General features: G+C 41.8%; 1 protein-coding gene across 4 annotated transcripts in view; it reads right to left on the bottom strand.

The window, feature by feature from the left end:
- klhl32 (kelch-like family member 32) overlaps positions 1-16989 on the bottom strand; it is a 64170-nt gene extending 47181 nt beyond the window's left edge. The window contains exons 1-5 of one of the 4 annotated variants that reach the window (XM_088326437.1): positions 16834-16989; positions 15302-15553; positions 14977-15193; positions 11823-11944; positions 4107-4284 (exon numbers count right to left, since the gene is read on the bottom strand). In XM_088326437.1, the coding sequence (XP_088182563.1) occupies positions 4107-4284; positions 11823-11845 (201 nt within the window). In that variant the 5' untranslated portion in view covers positions 11846-11944; positions 14977-15193; positions 15302-15553; positions 16834-16989. The remainder of the gene's footprint in view (positions 1-4106; positions 4285-11822; positions 11945-14976; positions 15194-15301; positions 15554-16833) is intronic. The other 3 variants (XM_088326439.1, XM_088326436.1, XM_088326438.1) reach the window with 3 other exon arrangements.
- Positions 16990-20266: the final 3277 nt, after the last annotated feature.

Genomic DNA, 20266 nt, shown 5'->3' with positions numbered 1-20266 from the left:
AAAATATTGACCGAAATATGCGAACTTCGCTGTTAGATTTCATGTCTATTGTTTAAACTTCTGAAAGACACCCAGGTTCTATTTTTCAAAATTTTGTATTTTTCGTATTGCCTTAGGGGCCGGTCACATAGCAGTTTGCGGCTGAATCACGGCCAGAAATTTCTGCCTGTGAGGCGGACGCTATTGGACGCTTTGAGATCGCCATACAGACGGGATACAGCAGTGCTTAACACGCGGTCGGATATTCGCGCGCGGGTGGCAGCGCGAAAAAGTTTTACGCTGCTCAATTCTTTAGAGCGCGGGTACACAGCCTTTCACGGGCGTATCGAGGCTGGACCACGGCCAGAAATTTCTGACCGTGAAGCAAAAGCTGTTGGGCGCTCTTGGACGCTTTGAGACCGCCATATACTCGAGATACAGCAGTGCTTTACTCGCGGTCGGAAATTCACACGCGGTTGGCCGCGCGAAAAAGTTTTGAGCTGCTCAAAACTTTGAGCACGTGTTAACCGCGGGCGGCACATGAGGTAATGACGCGGAACGACGTGCTCTGGCCGCGGCCAGGGCGTGGTTACACATGGGTAGGAGTCGGATTTGGGCACAACACCGGCTCGGGAGCTTTTATACCCGTGGTCCACACGAGAAAATGACGCGGAAATGACGCGATGAGGAAGCGGAACAGTCGCCGGCGTCTGTTTTGCGGGCATACCACCGATGAACAGCGGGTTGGCCAATTTTGCGCATTTTCCATCGCGGGCAACCACGGGCAAAAAAAAAAAAACGCAAAATTTTAGCCGTGATTCAGCCGCAAACGGCTGTGTGACCGGCCCCTTAGATAGCACGTCCGTGACTTTTAATCAAGTAAAATAACATAAGGATGGGTTTCCAATGTTCTTTAGTTGGTTAATGGTAATCAGCAAATAAAGCTACAGTGGGTGTTTCGATTGGTGCCTCTAAGCATTGCCTCACAGCAACATAAAATGATTTGGCGGGGCACATTTTTCCTGCAGGCAGTGTCACCGTTTGAATTGAATGGTATCGTCTTTTTTGTAATTGATATCAATGTTGTGAAACATTGTGTGCTCTTGGTAAACATGTAATAAAGTCTGAAAAGAGAAAAAAAACACGAAAATAGATCAGGGACGCGCAGAGACGAAAGATACAGCAAAACCAGCAATGAAACTGACGCTATATTGGCAGCGGGAATGCTGGTATTAGCGAATATCAGTTGGACACTAGCTTTAGTTGATAAATGATTTAGCGTTAGCTTGTAAAATAACGCTATTGGCTAAAACAGGGTTCCTACAGCTAAAGGCAAGTTAAATTCAAGACTTTTTAAGATTTTTTTAAATGCCTTTTGAAATCAGATTTAAGACCAAGTTTCTGGGCTGGGGGGTTCTTGGTCATTCTGGTGGCGTTGCTTCGGGCCTTGGGCCAGCTCTCAGGTGGGTGCTGTTGCGGGGTGTGATTGGCGTGCCTGGGTGCTACCAGAGCCTCTGGCAGTTGGTTGGGTGGTAGTTATAAAAGGATACCGCCATGTTAGGCCCTACACCCTTGTGTTTTTTTTTTGCATGTTCAGCTCTACCATAGCTAACCAAGATTACGATTATTCAAATGATACCTGTATCTGTGGCTGACAATCTGCCTATGCTAATTTAATTCTTATTGCTCCATTAGTTTTCAACCCCAGCCCCCCACCAATTATTTTGTGCTTTTTGTTTCAGAATGCTGAGTTGATAAGGATAAAGACAGGTATCATAATGCTGCATCTACTATTAACTTTCTTGAGTTTCCTATCTGCTTGAACCATTTAGAAGTCAAAGATGCATGGGAATGGCAATGATATTATGAAGAAATATACTGAAGGGCACAAATACATGCAGGCACACACAAGCACATAATAAAAGGAGTAACGATGCTGTAATGAATGATCTCATGATCTCCAATCAGATAGACTGAGCTCCCATAAAACAAAACAAAAAAACCTAACATTAATTGGTAAATTATTTAGCATTAGCTTGTAAAGCAATGCTATTGGCTAAAGACAACATGAAAAACATAAAATCCACAGTAGCCGCAAAATCTGAATTGGTAGTAAAAAAGGTGGCTCGGGGGGGCTGTTGAAATGGCTGATAGCAGGATTTTGATTAGATGATGGAAAACAACACAAAATCAACAGCAGTTCTGCGATGGCTAAGAAAAGATATAGAAAGCTTGTTTCAAAATGAATTTGTTCACTACTGCGAGATTGTAGTTTTACTATACATCCCAGGAGAAGACAAGAGAAGAATACTACCGTCCTTGAACAGTTGCAAGCGGCTGCAGCACTATAATTAGCTGCAAAATAAATTACTATTAGCTGCTGAAGAAATACTTGTAACTAAAATATTGCTTTTTGTGAATGGTGCTGGCGGCATCGTTACCTAGAATACGCATCGAATCCTAAGACAGGGACTACAAGAACGGCATAGTATAGGTCTTAAAGACGATCTAAGGATCTTTCAATTGTTTAAGACAACAATATCATTCAATTCTCTCACAATCTAACATCGTCATATCACCAGAAACCTCCACTAATAGAAAGGAGAAATTCAACAAGCAAACTTCAATCAATTTAATTAGCTTGTCATTTTCAAGAGGGATTCCGAATTTTTTCCTAATCTGCCGTCTCTAATGCAAATGCCATTGAAGCATTTTTTCTACCCAGTAAATGGCTGCTTGACAGTTAATGGTTTACCTGTCCATCCATCCGTTTACCCGCCATCCCAGTTGATTTTGGCCAGTGGGCGGGGGGAACCCTGCATTGGTTGCCAGCGAGTCGCAAAGAGACATAAAACCATTTACACATACACTCACGCCTAGGGACGATTTTAACTTGTCAAATCGACCGCCGTCCATGTTTAGGAGGAAAAGGAAGTGCCTGGAAAAAACCCACTCAGACAAAGATTGATGCTATTCTATCTATCTACCTTGGTCATATACCTTGAGAGGGGTGACCGACAGCAAGACAAACACATACACAAAAACAAAGAAAAGAAAAAAGGAAAAAGTAGCAAAAAACACAAAAAAATTTAGGATGTCCAACCTAAATTCCCAAACAAGTTAAGCACCTCGTCACCCAATTTGGTCATGCTTTCGTCCCTCCAGATGAAACAGGACACAAGAAAGCGGCCATGTCACTTGGGTCAGGGTGAAACAACACACTCTTCTGTTCAACAGCAGGGCACGACAGATTTCACTGGTTTACCCCTGCCGCATCATACAGGTTTCCTGCCCACCCCTTAGAACGCGTCCAAACATCCTACTAATTAAGTGTAGATTGTTGAAAACTCCATAAAGATAGGCTCATAGCTGGAATTCAACACAGGTGCTCCGACCTGTGAGGCAGATGGGCTATCTAGTGGCCACTGTGCCATAGTCTTACTGTTCTTTTGGAAAGTCCAATTTTTCATTAAGTTGTCTCTACATTCTTGGGGCCTCATAAAGAAGGGGGAAAAGCTTGTAAAACTCCAAAGGGCGTGTTTGTTACAGCCACTTTTGTTTCACGGAGCATTTCAATTGTGTGAATCACAGTCTTATCAATGTCAAATGACATGAGCTTTTTCATATTAAACAGTCAGCTTGCTTACTAGGCTTGGCAAGGATGGATTTAGCTTGGTTCAACAGAATGGGTTTTAGGTTTGAACAATTTTTATTGACACTTTTAACAGAATGGGATTACATCAAAATGTTTATGCAAACTATCGGCAGGACATAATATGGAGAATATTTAAAGCAAGATTCGTGATTATTAGAAATAATCAAATGTTTGACGTTTTATTGACAGTTTCACATTTTATAAGTTGTAAAGTACACCCAACATAGTTCTGTTATCACGCTTCGAAAACAGTACCTGCACTAAACGATGAATGTAACTAAACTACAAAAAATATTGTGCTCAGTGGGTAAAACAGCAAGAATTCCTAAAAGCATGCAAACTAACGTCGTTCCAAATGCAATTTCTTTCAACCAAAAGCTCAGCTGCTCGTGGTTTGTTTCGGGCCACTTGTGAGCTGCGAGCCACAAATCGAGTAGGACCAACGGGCATTATGGGAAGATTCTTCACTCACCCGGAAATAATCGCTGCATGCTGCTAGAATGGCTTTGTGCGCATGGAACTTTTGCTCTCCGGCCACCAGAGTGACATCGCACAGAAGACCTTCTTTCCTCTGCTGATTGAGGGCAGATAGGACAGAGTCCTGATGAGTCCTGGATTGGCACACTCTCTGTCCTGTCAGCATCTCCCTGCTAAAGGAAACAGATATTTCAAAAATTAGGCCGACACAAATGGCATTGATTTTTTTTTTAGCTTCCTGAGAAAAAAGCAACTGTATTTTTTATTTTGTTTAAGATTATGAAAACAAATGAACATGTATATCAGGAAAGCAACACAATTGAAAAAGCACCTAAATAGCTCCAAATAGGTCATTATTAGTCAAAAATCTTTACACCTTCGGACTACATTGTGATGCCAGGCTACAATGCCTGCCGAAAGCATTGAATCCCGAAGAACTTTTATTCAGATTGCCAAATTTCGGGCTTTAAACTAAAAAAAATAAACTAATTGTCATGATTACTGATGCGATGCACCTGTGCCCGCTACTTTGGCGCCAACTGCCTCAGACTCTGATTGGCTCCCTGTCGCTATTTAAACCCATATCTGTCTGTCACCTGTTGTTAGTCCGTCTGCGAACCTCAGTTTACTCTAGGCAAGCTTTTTCTACCCGGACTACCACCTGTGTTTGCTCCAGTCTGTTTCCCGGCTTCGACCCTTTTTTTGATCTTGACCACGTCTACTCTCCTCTCCTGGCTTTCGACTCGTTGCTGATCCCGACCACGCTTTTTGCTCTCTCCTGTCCCGGCTACTGACCCGTTTTTCCGTTTCCAACACTGCCATTGCTCGCCACGGAATTGCCACTTCCGCGTTCAGAGCGACTTGCTTCCCGCGACCAGCGATCACCGGATCGTGTGTGCAATCCTTTCTTTTCTTCCCAATAAAACTGGGAGAAACGTAACGCAAGTGGGTCCTGTCTCCGTTCTGGTCCTGACACTAATACTTTGTAAGAATCAACAACATGGGATTTTATAATATATTAACTCCCAAAAAAATGAAAAGTAAGTGTTCCAAAATGTTCTCTCAGCTCAGCAAACAGACTCCAGGTGACTTCTAAATGATCCAATGTTGACAGAGTGCACCAGTGTGTCATTAAGTCTTGGTTTAATACACCTGCTCTTGTGCTAGGAGGCCTGTGACAGGAGATACTGGACCATGGACAGCATTATGAAGACCAAAGAACTCACCAGGCAGGTCTGGGATAAAGTTGTGGAAAAGTTCAAAGCAGGAATAGAACACAAGAGAATTTCACTACATTTACACATATCCTTCAGCATTGAGCGACCAATGATATCAAAATGGAGAGAGCATAAAACCACTGCAAAACAAACAAGACCTGGTCATACCTCTAAACCTTAGGCCCAACCATAAAGATAACTAATTTGAGAAGCAACCAAGAAGCCTTATTGGATGACATGCAGGAAAACACAGCTTAAGTGGGACAATCTGTGCATGAGATATTTGTCATACTCTGCATAAATCTGCCCTTTACGGAAGAGTGGAAGGCAGAAAGCCCTTCTGAAATAATACTATAAAAAAGTAATTTGGTATTAGCAACAAGCCTTATGGGACACATAGATAACATGTGGAACAAAGTGCACAGGTCAGATGAGACCAAAATTGAAATGTTTGGGCTAAATGCAAAGCTATATGTTTGACATAAAAGTAACACTGCACATCACCCTGAAAACACCATCCTCACTGTCAAATATGGTGGTGGCAGCATCATGGTCTGCAGTTGATGGGAAAATGGATAGAGCCATATACGGGCATTCCTTTCAGAAAAGCTGTTGCAAGATACCCGAGAATGGGGTGTAAACTCACCTTCCAGAAGGACAACAACCATAAGAACAAGGCAAAATCTAAAATGGAATGGTTTGAAATTAACAATATAGAGGTGTTAGAATGGCCAAGCCAAAGTTTAGACCTCAATTCTACACAGCAGGCATGTCTAAAGTCCGGCCTGAGGGCCAGTTAAGGCCTGTGATCAGATTTTTACTGTCCCATTGCATGTGTCATAAAATTAAAAATATTTGGCCCACCAGTAAGGTTGACCGCAAAATCAAAAAAATTGTTCCAAAGGAAAAGAAAATCACCATTACACCAGATGATGGCACCAGCATTTTGGCCACCTTTCCCTTAGCTTTCTGTGAGAATTTTAGCCTGCCCTATTTCTGACATGGCGACTGTAAATAAAAAAAGGAAAGTTGACTGTGAGGGCAGCCGCTGCTAGGACAAGTGGAAATTGAAGCATATTTTTACCAAAATCCGAGAAAACTGCATCTGCCTAATCTGCCAGGAGATTGGCTGTTTCTAAAGAATACTATATCAAGAGTCACTGCCAGGCGAAACATTCTGACTACAAAGAGCTAACTGAAAACAAACGCTATGAAAAGGTGAACTGGAAGCAGCAGCAGTTTTTACAAGACCCTGCCAGTCACATGAAAATACTATAAAAGGCGAGTTACGAAGTCGCGATCGCCAAGAACTGCAAACCTTTCAGTAAAGGTGAATTCATTGAAGACCGTCAAAGACTGCCAGGCTGAATAGTCGGCCCTCGCACCTTTTTGTGCACAAACAATCACCATCGAACCTTAAGGGGCCGGTCACACAGCCGTTTGCGGCTGAATCACGGCTAAAATTTTGCGTTTTTTTTTTGCCCGTGGTTGCCCGCGATGGAAAATGCGCAAAATTGGCCAACCCGCTGTTCATCGGTGGTATGCCCGCAAAACAGACGCCGTAGAATACGATCGCGCTTTATTGTTTAAATAAACGCGTTATATAGACTAGGATCTCCCAATTGTTATAATTAGCTCGCTTTATTGTTTTAATAAGCGTTTTATATAGAATACGATCGCTTTTGTTGGAAGCGCAGCAGAATGCGCGTTCACGCGAGGGGGGGGGGGATTTTATATACGGTGTGCATTACCGTTCGATTACGTTCACAACAAAAACAAAGACGGAATGGTTTAAGTTGTATTACATTCCCAACAAATGCAAGACGAAGTGGTTTTGGTTATATGTTCGCCATTAAATTCCCTAAAAGTGATATAAAAGTGAGATAAAACGAGGTAAAAGTGGTTGTAGTAGCGAGGGGATGCAAATCTCGGCAGGGATGTATTTTTCGGCATAACACCGGGCTGTAGAAATCATAACCGCTCAAGACACAGTCCCGTGAAGATCAAGATTTCAAGCTATGGCACCGAAGAAGCAATATGTTATTATTGTAATAGTTTTTCATTTTTATTTTATTATCTTGTTATGAAATGAAAAGAAATGTCAAGAAATAAAAATGGATTAAGACGAGGTCACTACGCTGACGGGGATCCATGTTCACCCCCTTGACGTCTCGAGCACAACCGACGTGTGCTCGGCAAATCGCGCTGTATATACGCGGAGAAAGGCGTTTGACCGTCACACGCGTAACACGCTAATTTCATGTAATAACACCGCGATACAGGCGCAGAACATGCTATTACCATGCTCCACCCACGATTACCCGCTGAAATTTCCCGTCCTACCTATTTGTAACCACGCCCTGGCCGCGGCCAGAGCACGTCGTTCCGCGTCATTTCCGCGTCATTACCTCGTGTGCAGCCCGCGGTTAACACGTGCTCAAAGTTTTGAGCAGCTCAAAACTATTTTGCGCGGCCAACCGCGTGTGTAAAGCCATGCTGTATCTCGTCTATATGGCGGTCTCAAGCGTCCAACAGCGCCCAACAGCGTCTACCTCGCGGCCAGAAATTTCCTGCCATGATTCAACCTCGATACGCTCATGAAAGGCTGTGTACCCGCGCTCTAGAGAATTGAGCAGCGCAAAACTTTTTCGCGCTGCCACCCGCGCGCGAATTTCCGACCGCGTGCTAAGCACTGCTGTATCTCGTCTGTATAGCGATCTCAAAGCGTCCAATACCGTCCGCCTCACAGGCAGAAATTTCTGGCCGTGATTCGGCCGCAAACGGCAGTGTGACCGTGTGACCGGGCCAAAAGGAACTTGAGCTGTTTCTTAAGGAAAAATGGGAAAATATTTTTGTTTCATATAGAGATATACCAAAAAAGACTAGATGTGATTGCAGCAAAAGGAGGTTGTAAAAAGTACTCAAACAAAGGAGGGCAACATTTTTGCAACGCCTACTTTTCAATTTTTATTTGAATTCACAATATATACGGCAACAATGTTGGATACATTTGGTTTCTTTTTCGATTGCGTCTCACACGTTGATTCTTAGAAAATATTTTGAGTCTCTTTATCTACAAGTTTGAAACCTGAAATATGGCAATATGTCGAATAATTTAGCAAGGCACTGTATGTATATGTAGGGGTATTCTTCCTGGACTCAGCTCTGCGTTTGATAGTTTGATATAATCATCCTTGGCATCCTAATGGAGAAACTCTCCCACCTGGGGCTCTCCTCCCACATCTGCCACTGGAAAATAGAGTTTCTCTCCAACTGTCCACAGTCCATGAAACTTGGTCACCATGTCTTTTGCATCCGAACGCTGAGCGACCAATAATCAACAGATCCCATAAAATCATTGGCTGTTCTCTGTCCAGCCTCGAGGACACTGATGGTTTGCGATACTGCAACAGGAACAACAACATTTAAAGGGCTCCTCTCACCCTGTCTACCACCTCTTTGACCCGTTTCCCTCTGGTAGGCCCTCCAGATTCTTTCACAAAAAGACTAACAGGCTCAGAGACAATTTCCAGGGCCAACACCACAGTAAAACAAGCAAAATATATACAGTATCTTGCCAGGTGTACAGAAAAAAATCGGTATTCAAACTTTAGTTATTGACTTGTTAGGGGGCGGCAGGATGACTCAGTGGTTAGCAAGCGGCCAGGTCAGGCTACTGCTGCCTCCCCGTGTGGAGTTTGCATGTTCTCCCCATGCTACCGTGGGTTTCCTCCGGGCACTCTTTCAGTTACTCATGTATGTAAAAGATATTTGGAATCAAAAGGTACATAACAAAACAAACTAGGAATATACAAAAATAAAAAAGGCATTAGTTCTAAAGGTCATGGGTTCAATTCCAGCTACGGTGGCCTTTCCGTGCAAAGTTTGCATGTTCTCCCCGTTTACATGGATTTTCCCTGGGCACTCTGGTTTCCTCCCACATCCCAAAAACATGCATGTCAGTTTAATTAACCGGTCTACATTGTGAATTGTCTTTCTCTGTAGGCCCTGTTACTGGCTGGCAACCAGTTCAGGGTGTCCCCTGCCCACTGTCCGAGGACAACTGAGATGGGCTCAAGCACCCCCGCGACCCTACTGAAGATAAGCAATGCAGATAATGGATGGATGAATGGACTTGTTTGGGAATTTTGTTGCTGCTAAATGTTATTGCTCTACTTTTCATTGCACTATTGTTATAAGATATTTTATATTCCACTATTATTACAACTCATGGGAGTCTCCAATAATTACTTTTGAAATATTTTGCCAATTCATCCAGCATTTCTTTAAAATCATATTTTCCTCTTTTAAGTCTTTCGTAAGAGTTATCCTATTGGTATCAATAACAATAAAGACAATTCCAAATCCAACCATTTTTTGATTGTTAAACTACCGTCTTTATTTGTGTATAACGCTCGCTTGTGTATAAAGTTCATCCCTATTTTTTTAATAACATTTTGTCACTTTTTTTCTCATCTCAAACTAAGCATTGGGACAAATGGTGAATACGTGCGGCCTCGATTAAAAAGATTTATGACAACGTAAACCATGAACCCCATACCAACATAAATTTTACAAAGTGTTTATTGTATATCCTTCGAAATCGGATTCAACATCAGATACACCAACGAGTTGTTTCCCCTCATCTATATCTTTCGGCACGACTTTCTGTTTTCTCCATTCTCTAACAATTGTCTCAGATACCGTGAATAAAAATAGTGTCATAATGAGATAAAATTTAATGCTTTTTGCTATATTATCTATACCACTGGCAGACTAGTGGTTAGGGTTCAGTGGTCTTACCGTTAACACTCGGGTTCGATTCTCATTTTGTTCAATGTTTTGCGGTTTGGTCAGCGTGAGTTTTTGAGCGGAAAAAATATTACACAAATATAGTTATATACTACAGTAAAACCTTGTGTGCAAAGTGCACCTGAATGTTCTTTTTAGGTTAAAAACATGTGCGTTATAGACGAATAAATACAGTATTTCAGAGACTAAATGTTGTAATGTCTTGTGAGTGATTTCAATGGCTAAGCCGTATTTTTTATTTTTGTACCCCAAGTTTGTCAGCATACCACCCACATCCTTCTCTGGCCTTTTAGTGGTGCCCATTCCTGTCCTGGCTGCAAATGCTTAAGCCTGCCAGGCATTGCACCTTTTCTGGATGTGAGAAAAAGACCATATTGCTGCGTGTGGGTTTAAATGCATGCAGATCCTTGTGTGCGGGGGCAAAAGTGAGAGACGACTGATGAGTCACAGGCGGTGTTTGAAGTCTGTTAGGAGGAGCTCAAAGGGTTTTGCTGCCTTTAGGTGATCGGAAATGACAACAGAAGTAGAAGTTGAAATAGTTGCTGTCGGTCACTTCTCTCGAGGGATAAGACCAGGGTAGATAGATATGCAATCATTCAAGTGTTGTTTTCCATCATCCATCCATTATCTGCACCGCTTATCCGCAGTAGGGTCGCGGGGGTGCTGGAGCCCATCCCAGCTATCTTCGGGCAGTGGGCAGGGGAAACCCTGAACTGGTTGCCAGCCAGTCGCAGGGCACACAGGGACAATTTGCTCGCTCATTCACACCTAGGGACAATTCGGACAGGCCAAATAACCTGACATACATGTTTTTGGAATGTGGGAGCAAACCAGCGTGCCCGGAGGAAACCCATGCAAGCACGGGGAGAACATGCAAACTCCACACAGGAGGTTCGATCTCATGACCTCAGAACTGTGCCGCACACGCGCTAACCACTGTGTCACCGTGCTGCCAGTGTTGTTTTCTTATTAGTTAAATACATCTCGTTTTTCTTTGATGAATTCAGTTTACTACTAGGAGGTGCTAAATAATACACACTGTCCCTTTAAGGTGTAATTTTTCTGAGTATTGGATAGACAGACAGAGAGACAGACAGACAGACAAATGGGAACATCTTCTGCACATGGAGTGATTGAACAACAAACCATAAAATGACAAATCCTTGAAATAATACATGGTGTCTTATACAGTGGGTGGCATTTGCCGAAATTTAGTAATATGTTTCCAACATTATACTCAAAACGAAAGAAAGGGCTTCCACATCAGATAATGTAGCTTATTTAAATGACTAGGTTTATTGTTTTACTCAAGACGCAATTCTAAAAAGTGGTAAAAATATAAAAATACAACTTAAAATGAGAGATGTATTTTGCAAATGGGTAAGTGTGCAAAACTTTTTCCTCCAGACAACAGCTAAGGTAGCCTTGTGCATGACTGCATGTTTTAAGAAAATGTAGCTGGAATGAAATTTTGTAAACAAAATTGATTACAGTGACTAGCACTCACTTGGGAGGACTACTCATATTAATCTACTGAAGGATGAAAAAAATAAATGTAAAGTATGATTACACAAAGAGGCAGCATCTTTAACGACTTATTGTCCTTTAAGATATTTTTCATTTGCATTCAATTACTGTTTTATTGTTGTTATTAACGTTTATGTACCGACCAAGTCTTTTACCTGAGGCCGCGTTCAGGAGGCATAACTCAGGATGCCGCACCAAGAGACTTTTATGGAGGTCGAGTGAAGGTTCTCTACGTCTCCTGAGAACTGAAATCTCCTCTCTGGCAACATACATCAGCCTGATAGGACGGAACAGAGTGTCAGCTCCCGTCAAGCCATCCAGTCCACTTGGCAACTTTCTGTGTGATGTGTGAAAACAACTAGACTGCACATCAAGTACTGTGCCAACTTCTTGCTTGATTCACGCATCACTTTTACAGTTTTCTGGGGTTGGGGATGTGACACTGTCACAGAGACATCAGATTGACATTAAACAATTGAATGATTGTGCAAAATGTACAAATACAGTGCCTTGCAAAAGTATTTGGCCCCCAAGAACTTTTTGACATTTTGCCCTGTTTCAGCCTTCAATTCAAACGTATAGATAAAAAAACTCAAAATATTTTTAAGAATCAACAAAATGTGAGACACAATCGTAAAAGTAGACATAGTAAAAATATTGGCCTCCTCTGAGTTAATACTCTGTACAACGTTGTTTTGCTGCTATCACACATACAGGTCTTTTGGGGTATGTCTAAGTTTTAACCGTCTTGATAAAGAAATATCTGCCCATTGTTTCTTTCAAAACAGCTCAAGTTCCTTCAGGTTTAATTGCAATCTATCGGGCACAGCATTTTTCAGATCTTTCCACAAATGCTCTCTGAATTGAGCTCTGGCCTTTGACTTGGCCATTCTGACACCTTTGTATTGATAGTTTCAACCATTCCATTGCAGATTTTGTTTTATTTTTAGGGTTGTTGTCCCGTGGCTAGTAAACCTGCGCCCCATTTTCAGGGGTCTTGCAGACTCCAACAAATTTTCTGCTGGATCGCCCTGTATTTGGGTTCATCCATCTTTCTATCACCTCTAACGATCTTCCCAGTCCCTGCTGAGGGAAAGCAATCCCAGAGCATGATGCTGCCACCAAAGATTTGACAGTGGGGATGTTTTCTTTTTAAGGGTGATGTGCAGTGTTACTCTAACGCCAAACAAAACACTGTGCGTTGAGCTCCAAAAGTTAAATATTTTTGTCATCCGACCAAGAGCACTTTGTTCTACATGTTATTTGTATCTCCCATGTGGCTTCTTGCAAATGCCATATTAATCTTTTTATGGTATATTTTCAGAAAGGCTTTCTTCTTTCCACTCTTCCATGACGGGAAGAGTAATAGTTGTAATGTGCACAGATTGTACCAAATCAACTGTGTCATATGTCAAGGGGTCATCCAATGTGGTAATTGGCCTCTTGGTTGCTTTTCTGATCAGTTTTCTCCTTGTTTGTGTCAAAGGTGGCAAAAACCAGGGGTGGCAAACTCGGTCCTCGGGAGCCACATATCCTATATGTTTTGAAGGTTTCTCTTCTCCAAATCAGCTGATGCAAATTATCAGCTCATTAGCAAGCCGTGTGGGAGCTTGATAACGATCCTGGTGATTAGAATCACCTGTAATGGAGAAGAGGAACTTCAAAGCATGCGAGATATGCAGCACTTGAGGACCAGAGTGGCCATCCTTGATTTAGACTGAGGAACAGCCAGGTCTTGTTAGGTTTGCATTGGCTTTATGCTCTCTCTCCATTTTTATTTTTGCCCATAAAGTGCTCCAGGAGATGTGTAAATGTTATAGAGCATTCTTGAATCCCAATTGTGCGTTAAACTTTTCTGCAACTTTATCCCAGACCAGCCTGGTGTGTTTTTTGGTCATCACAATGCTGTGCATCCTCCAGTATCTCCTTTCACATGCCTCTGAGACCATCACAGGGCAGGTGGAGTTAAACTGAGACTCTGTTTTTCATTGTTAGTCATTTACGTCAACATTGGTGCCAACCTATGTGGGGATTCCACAATGTAAAAGAAATACACATGTAACCCCCTAAAATTTCGCCAGGCCCTGTAACCTAAAAGCACACTGTGTAATATTTGACCACGAGATGTTGCTAAATTTTAGGGGTGTTGAAGTCAAACGGAGGTAGGGCCAGACTGATCAAATGTTGAAGGAAATTTTCAAAATTGAAAAAAGTTGAAAAACACTGCTCTAGGTGAGGTCCGTGTTACGGAAAAGAAATACGGATTTTTTTAACCTAATATAATTTAAATTGCACGTTTGTATAATAGTTCATGTATTTTTGCTTGTTCTTCAAATCAAGTTTTTTTCTTAAATAAATGAAGTTATTTACCACAGGTCACCAACCTTTTTAAACTGATAGCTACTTTTTGTCACTGATGAGCATGAAGGGCTACCAGTTTGATATGCATTTCTAAAATAGCAACATATCATGTTATTATTATTAACTATGTCCTTACGAGGTTGTAATTTGTTGGAAGTAGGGTTTAACAAGGCCTAATCAACCCTTAAAACAGGGATGTCAAGCTCAGACTTTCTGTTTTGAGGGTTAGGTCAGTAAAATAATGTCAACTCCAAATTGTTAGCTTTGTTTTGCAAGTACTATGCTTCGGCAGTCAGACTTATTTGGTAACCTACCGTACATATTATAATCGTTAATAACAAGGGATCTTTTCTAAATACAAGACATTTAATCATAAACAATAGCGAAAAAATAATTTCAGGTTTGGCAATGTATGTGTTCACTGGTTTATCATAACAGTTGCGTGAATGCAGTTTTGCACCAGAACCAACTCAACACACTATAAAAACTCAACACCTCCTCTAGTGGACGGCGGGAGTATTTGGTTTGCATTTATTTAAAAACATCATAACTTTAGAGACTCGCTTCATTTTTAAAAAAATACTTATTATGGCAGGCCGGATCAATTCATCCAGTTGGCCGGCTGGCCAAATGTTTGACACATCTGCCTTTAAACATATGCCAGGTATAAGGGCGCTGGGTGATTAACATACTGTATATGAATCACACACTTTTTTCTAAGTGGCGTGCACAGGAGGAAGTAAAGCGGGCAGAAGCGAGACTGCAGCACAGCACCCTGGTGGGAAAGTACCTACAGGGTGGGAAGCAACCCAAAACCATACGACAGCAGAACAAAAAGACAGAAAAGGTGAAGACTTATCCAGGGCTAAGTTTGCTTCAGCAGAGTGTTGGGCATGAGCAAGCAGGGGCCTGGACAACGTAGGAGCACATTGCTGGCTGGAAAATTACCTGGACCGAACTTTGGAAGGCTGAGCCACGCAACTTTAAGTTCGTGGTCAAATCAGTGTATGATGTCCTCCCAAGCCATGCAAACCTATTCACCTGGGGCTTGATAGACCCACCTTAGTGTAAGCTTTGACAGAAAAGAGGAATATTACAACAAATCCTCAGCTGTTGCCCAAAGTCCTTGGGAGATGGCAGGTATCAGTGGTGCCACAACCAGGTCCTGCAGACAATATCAGAGTAATTGACATCCAATCAGGAGCACAATTTTGTTTGTCAGAGCAGGAGAGAAACCTCAACCCTATAAAAAGACTCAGGGGGGCCTACTCACAACTGCAGGTGACTGGCAGCTCCTGGTGGACATAGGGAAGCAGGTGTGAATCCCAGACATCAATGCAGCTACAACACTGTGGCCAGGCATGGTGCCGATGTCTGAAGCCAGTAGGCAAGTGGTGCTGCTCAAACTGACAGTCCCTTGGAGGAACCACATGGATGAAGTACACAGATCTTATGGCTGAATGCCAGACGAGGAGGGCCCGCCTGGGTGAGAGTGTCTGACTAGGACCTGAAACACTCGATGACCCTGGGAGAGTCATGGATGATGTGTTCAGGTTGCACTATAAGGTGTATTGTGTTAAAGTAAAAAAAAATATTTTGGAAGAATTGCCAGGTATGAATCAAATTTCCAAGAAAAACCTTAACACCTATTACTGGTGATGCCTTTTTCTAACTAAACCTTGGGCTATTCAGAGGTTCTTTGGGGGCTACCCGGGGCACACCAGCCCCACATTGGTGACTCCTGTTTTAATGAGTGTCTTATGTCTTGTATAACATCTCAAATCTAAAAGAAATGATGCACATCGAATCTTAACAGCACTCTGATTTGTGAATTTCTGGGGTTTGATTACTTATTTTGTGTTTTTTTGCTGCTACTAAATGTTATTGCACCTCTTTTGTTTGAATTATTTTGTTATAACGCACTATTCTTTTTCATTCATGAATATTGCACTTTTTTTAGACATTGGGCCAGTCTTAATGTTGTAGATATGTTATTCTGCCATTATCCTGATAATTTTTTTATCTTTTTTTCTTCTTTTTGAGATCTTTATTGCATGTTTACCCTGGAGTGCCATGTTCAATCTCGTTGCATTCAATGTTTCACAACGTTGATACCATTGACAATAAAGACAATTCAAATAAATTCATTTGGAACGACTCATGGGTGTAGGTTAACTGTATGGCAATACTAAAGCTTTTTATATATGCAAACATGTTTATGATTCATCTCATCTCATCTTTCTTTAGAGAGTAGTTCCCGGCAGTTATTGATCCTTTCATGAGTGACCTTCAAAAACGTGGACACTGCTAAATGCATCTGACAGATGAGGTAAGGATGGAGCGTTCTTGCATCTCAAATCAAAAACCAACATTACTGTCACATCAAATATTAGAAGTTATATAACAGAAGTGGGACCGGGAGGGGGTGTCTGTGCATTTCCACAAACAACACATAATTCTAAATCGTAATCGGGGCATTTCTCCTGTATTTACTCATGTATACATATCTTCAACTTAGTCATAGTGGGAATTTCGACAGTCAGATTATTACAAGAATATTCAGCAAAACAATACCTCGCCGTTTAATAAACACAAGTCACAATAAGGGTGATGGCAAAGGTGGTTTGCGTTGCACGAGCACTTTCCAAAAGCTTCCATCTGTCAACGGGTTGCCTAGCAACAAGCCAGCGCCTTGCTCTGAGGAGTAAAGCTTCTTACTTTCATAACACATAATACAACTGCAGACACACATTCAGAAATGTGTGATTGTGTCTCCCGATTTGCTACAATACGCGGCTCACCCACCTCATATGTTCGTGTACTGTCCTCGTCCGACTCCTCTTTGGCAACAAAACCGTCCGAGCTTGCCTCGATTGAAGCGCATCTGCATGCAAGTAATCACAACGACGACGGAAAAAGCGAAACTGTTGTCAGCACTTAGTGAGTAGTGAGTGTTGCGTGTAGCACTTAAATGTTACAACGAAACTCCGCCTCCACGGTGGTCACATGAATAGGGACAAATAGGCGGGATAGCGTCTCCAAGTGGCTCACATGAGAATTGCAACACCAGTTGTTGGCCACTAGGGCTCCATGTCTGGTTATGAAAAGGATCGCAGGATGAACTTTCAAATGTCCAACTTGATTGCCTCACTCATTCATTCATTCATTCATTCATTCATTCATTCATTCATTTATTCATAATCTGCACAGCTTAATATCAGTAGGGTCGCAGCGGTGCTGGAGCCCATCCCAGCTGTCTTCGAGCAGTGGGCAGGGGACACCCTGAACTGGTCACCAGCCAGTCGCAGGGGACACAGAGAGATACAATTCACTCGCTCATTCACAGCTAGGGACAAATTTATTCCCTCACTGTTTTCTATTATTTCAATAAGAAATATGACATAATCGACCATTAGTTATAGAGGGAGTAAAAGGGAAATCACGGTGCAAGCAAATAGGCCAATACTAAAACAACTCATCGAAGTATTGAAAAACTGGTAGTCAGTGGCAGGTCCTGTATTTCACACCTAGGCCTTCAGTGATAGACATGAGTGATGTGTCGCCCACGAAGTAACCGGCTCCACGAGGTTACTCTTTGAAGTAAACGATAGGAACCGGCTACCCACCAATTAGAGGTAAGATCGGACATAAAGAAATCCAGCCCAACCCCACCCGGTCCGCGGGTATATAAGCGCAAATCCGGCCAAACCCAACCGATTAACTTGTTTTAAGGGAACGAGCCCGTAGTAAAACCAAAGGTTTTTTTATGTATTTATTTACTTATCATTCTTTCCAGATTTTTTTCCTCCAATGCTTTATAGAATAAACCTATATACGTTACCATACAAAAATCTGACAATGTTGCATTAACAGTACACTGTACAGTAAACTGTACAACAAACCAAAATAACCCGAAGTTTTACTTCGGCGCCTTGAGTACTTCGGCGCCGAAGTGTGTGTTTAAGCTGAGGTACGCAGACTCTTTTTATTCCTATTGTTATTGGGCAACATGCATGTTTTTTTTTAAAGGAATCTATGCTGCTGACTTTAGATTTGTTGAGTATAAAAAAAGACAAAAATATTTTTTGGTACATTCGTATATACCGGTATTTGAATTTATGTTTCCTGTAGTTTTCAGGGATAATGTGTTTTACATAACAAATATAAAGTTCATTCTTGTATTTCATGTCTTATTTTTTGCTGATGTCATGATGACTGATTAATTTCAACTGTGCCCGCTTGTTTGGCGCCAGCCGCTGCTGGCTTCCTGATTGATTCCCGTCCTACTTAAGCTCAGTCCGTTCACTCGCCTGTTTTCAGTCCGTCAGCGAACCTCTGTTTCTACAAGGAAAGCATTTTGACTCTGACTCCCGTCGGTCCAGCTTTTTTCACCCGTTTTCAACCCGTCCGTTCCTGATTTCCCCGTTTGTCTCCGGCTACGACTTGTTTTTTGACGCCAACCACGTTTTGATCTCCCGTCCCGGCTATCGACCTGTTTTTCCGTCTACGATACTACGATCTCCCACTCTGGAAGATCCACTTCCGCATTCGGAACACGATCCCAATTCTGTGAGCGGCTTGCTTCCCGCGTCCACCGTGCACCGGATCGCGGGCGCTGCCCTTTCTCTTTATCTCAATAAACTTGTGGTTAACGTTACACATATGGGTCTTAATTCTGTTCTGGTCGTGACAGTTGCACTGAAAAGTCAATATTTTTGATCGACTTTTTGTTGTGTTTTTACGAGATTCCGAGGAGCTTGACATTAAAGTTGTTTCGAATAAAACTGCTCAAAGTTTAAATTAGTTAGAATTTTACAGAATAGTGAAAAACTATGGCATTATAGTTTATTAGAATAATAGATTTTAGACTTAGGTGCATTGCTGCCCTCTAGCTGATGTTCCTTTACGCCTGCAAGAAGGCCTTGATATTGCCAACTCGTAATCTGATTAGCTAAACCAAAAGTTTCATCGTCACTTGTTATGTCTCAGCAGGGCCTGCAAATCTGCTTCCGAAGGCCTCTGGGCAGATTTCTCAGCCTGGCAACAATAATGGCTGAATTATGAACAGTTAAATGCTTAAAAATGAAAGCACGCATCTGGGTGGACTGTCAAAAAGACATGACCCTCCATCCATCCATCCATTACCTGAGCCGCTTATCCTCAGTAGGGCCGCGGGGGAGCTGGAGCCCATCCCAGCTACCTCCGGGCAGTGGGCAGGGGACACCCTGAACTGGTTGCCAGCCAGCCAGTCGCAGGGCACACAGAGACATACAACTCACTCACTCATTCACACCGAGGGACACTTTGGACTGGCAAATTAACCTCACATGCATGGAGAGAACATGCAAACTCCACACAGGAAGGTTTGATCCCATGACCTCAGAACTGTGCAGCAGCGAGCTAACTACTCAGCTGCTGTGCCGCCTGAGACCTGCCCAAGATGATCTTTTTACCGTCAGCCTGCTTTCCCCTTTTGTTTGGTCTTTTTTTTATATGACAGTTGATTATTTTGACGATCGGTGGAAAAAATAAAAATGTCAATGAATCAATCAAGGTAAAAAGGTCGGCACATATACAAACAACCAAGAATTGTTGAGTATTTGTTTTCACTGTGTGTTCTCTTTGGATTTTAATTTATTGCAGATTAGTGAATGCTAAAAAATGCTGTTAGTTTTTTTTTTTATTTGAAGTGTCTTTACTCACTGATAGGGATTTTTTTTCATTTAAAGGGTCTTCAAGAATTGTGTAACACCTTTTAGTGGTGAAATTTTTTTTCACAAAAATACACACACATATGTGTATATATATATATATATATATATATAATAATGTATGTATGTATGTATGTATGTATTGATGTGACTGCCGTATATACGTGCATATTTTAAGATACTCGTAAGTGAGGAATTTGCATTTCTTTTACCCAACATGACACAATTGTATGCCGTCTTTCTGCTACGGTACATGAAAACACCAAAATCCCACGAAAGTCTGGCCAAAAAATAGATGAAATGAAAAGAATTTAAAATGTGTTTTTTTTAGTCTATATTGTTCCTTGTGCTGTGTAGTACTGGTTTTCGGTTGCACTACACAATACAACATCTAGTGGTCAAGTAATACACACTGCCCGTTTAAGTATATTATTATACATGTATGTCTTTTGTATATTGGGGTTATGTATTCCATTTAAAGATTTAACAAATATGAAATAAATGCTATATATGTTTAAATATAATTA

This window comes from Urocampus carinirostris, chromosome 2 (assembly GCF_059441175.1).
Source record: "Urocampus carinirostris isolate Australia breed hairy pipefish chromosome 2, RoL_Ucar_1.0, whole genome shotgun sequence".
Taxonomy (NCBI): Eukaryota; Metazoa; Chordata; class Actinopteri; order Syngnathiformes; family Syngnathidae; genus Urocampus; species Urocampus carinirostris.
This window is presented reverse-complemented; position numbering and strand designations above follow the sequence as displayed.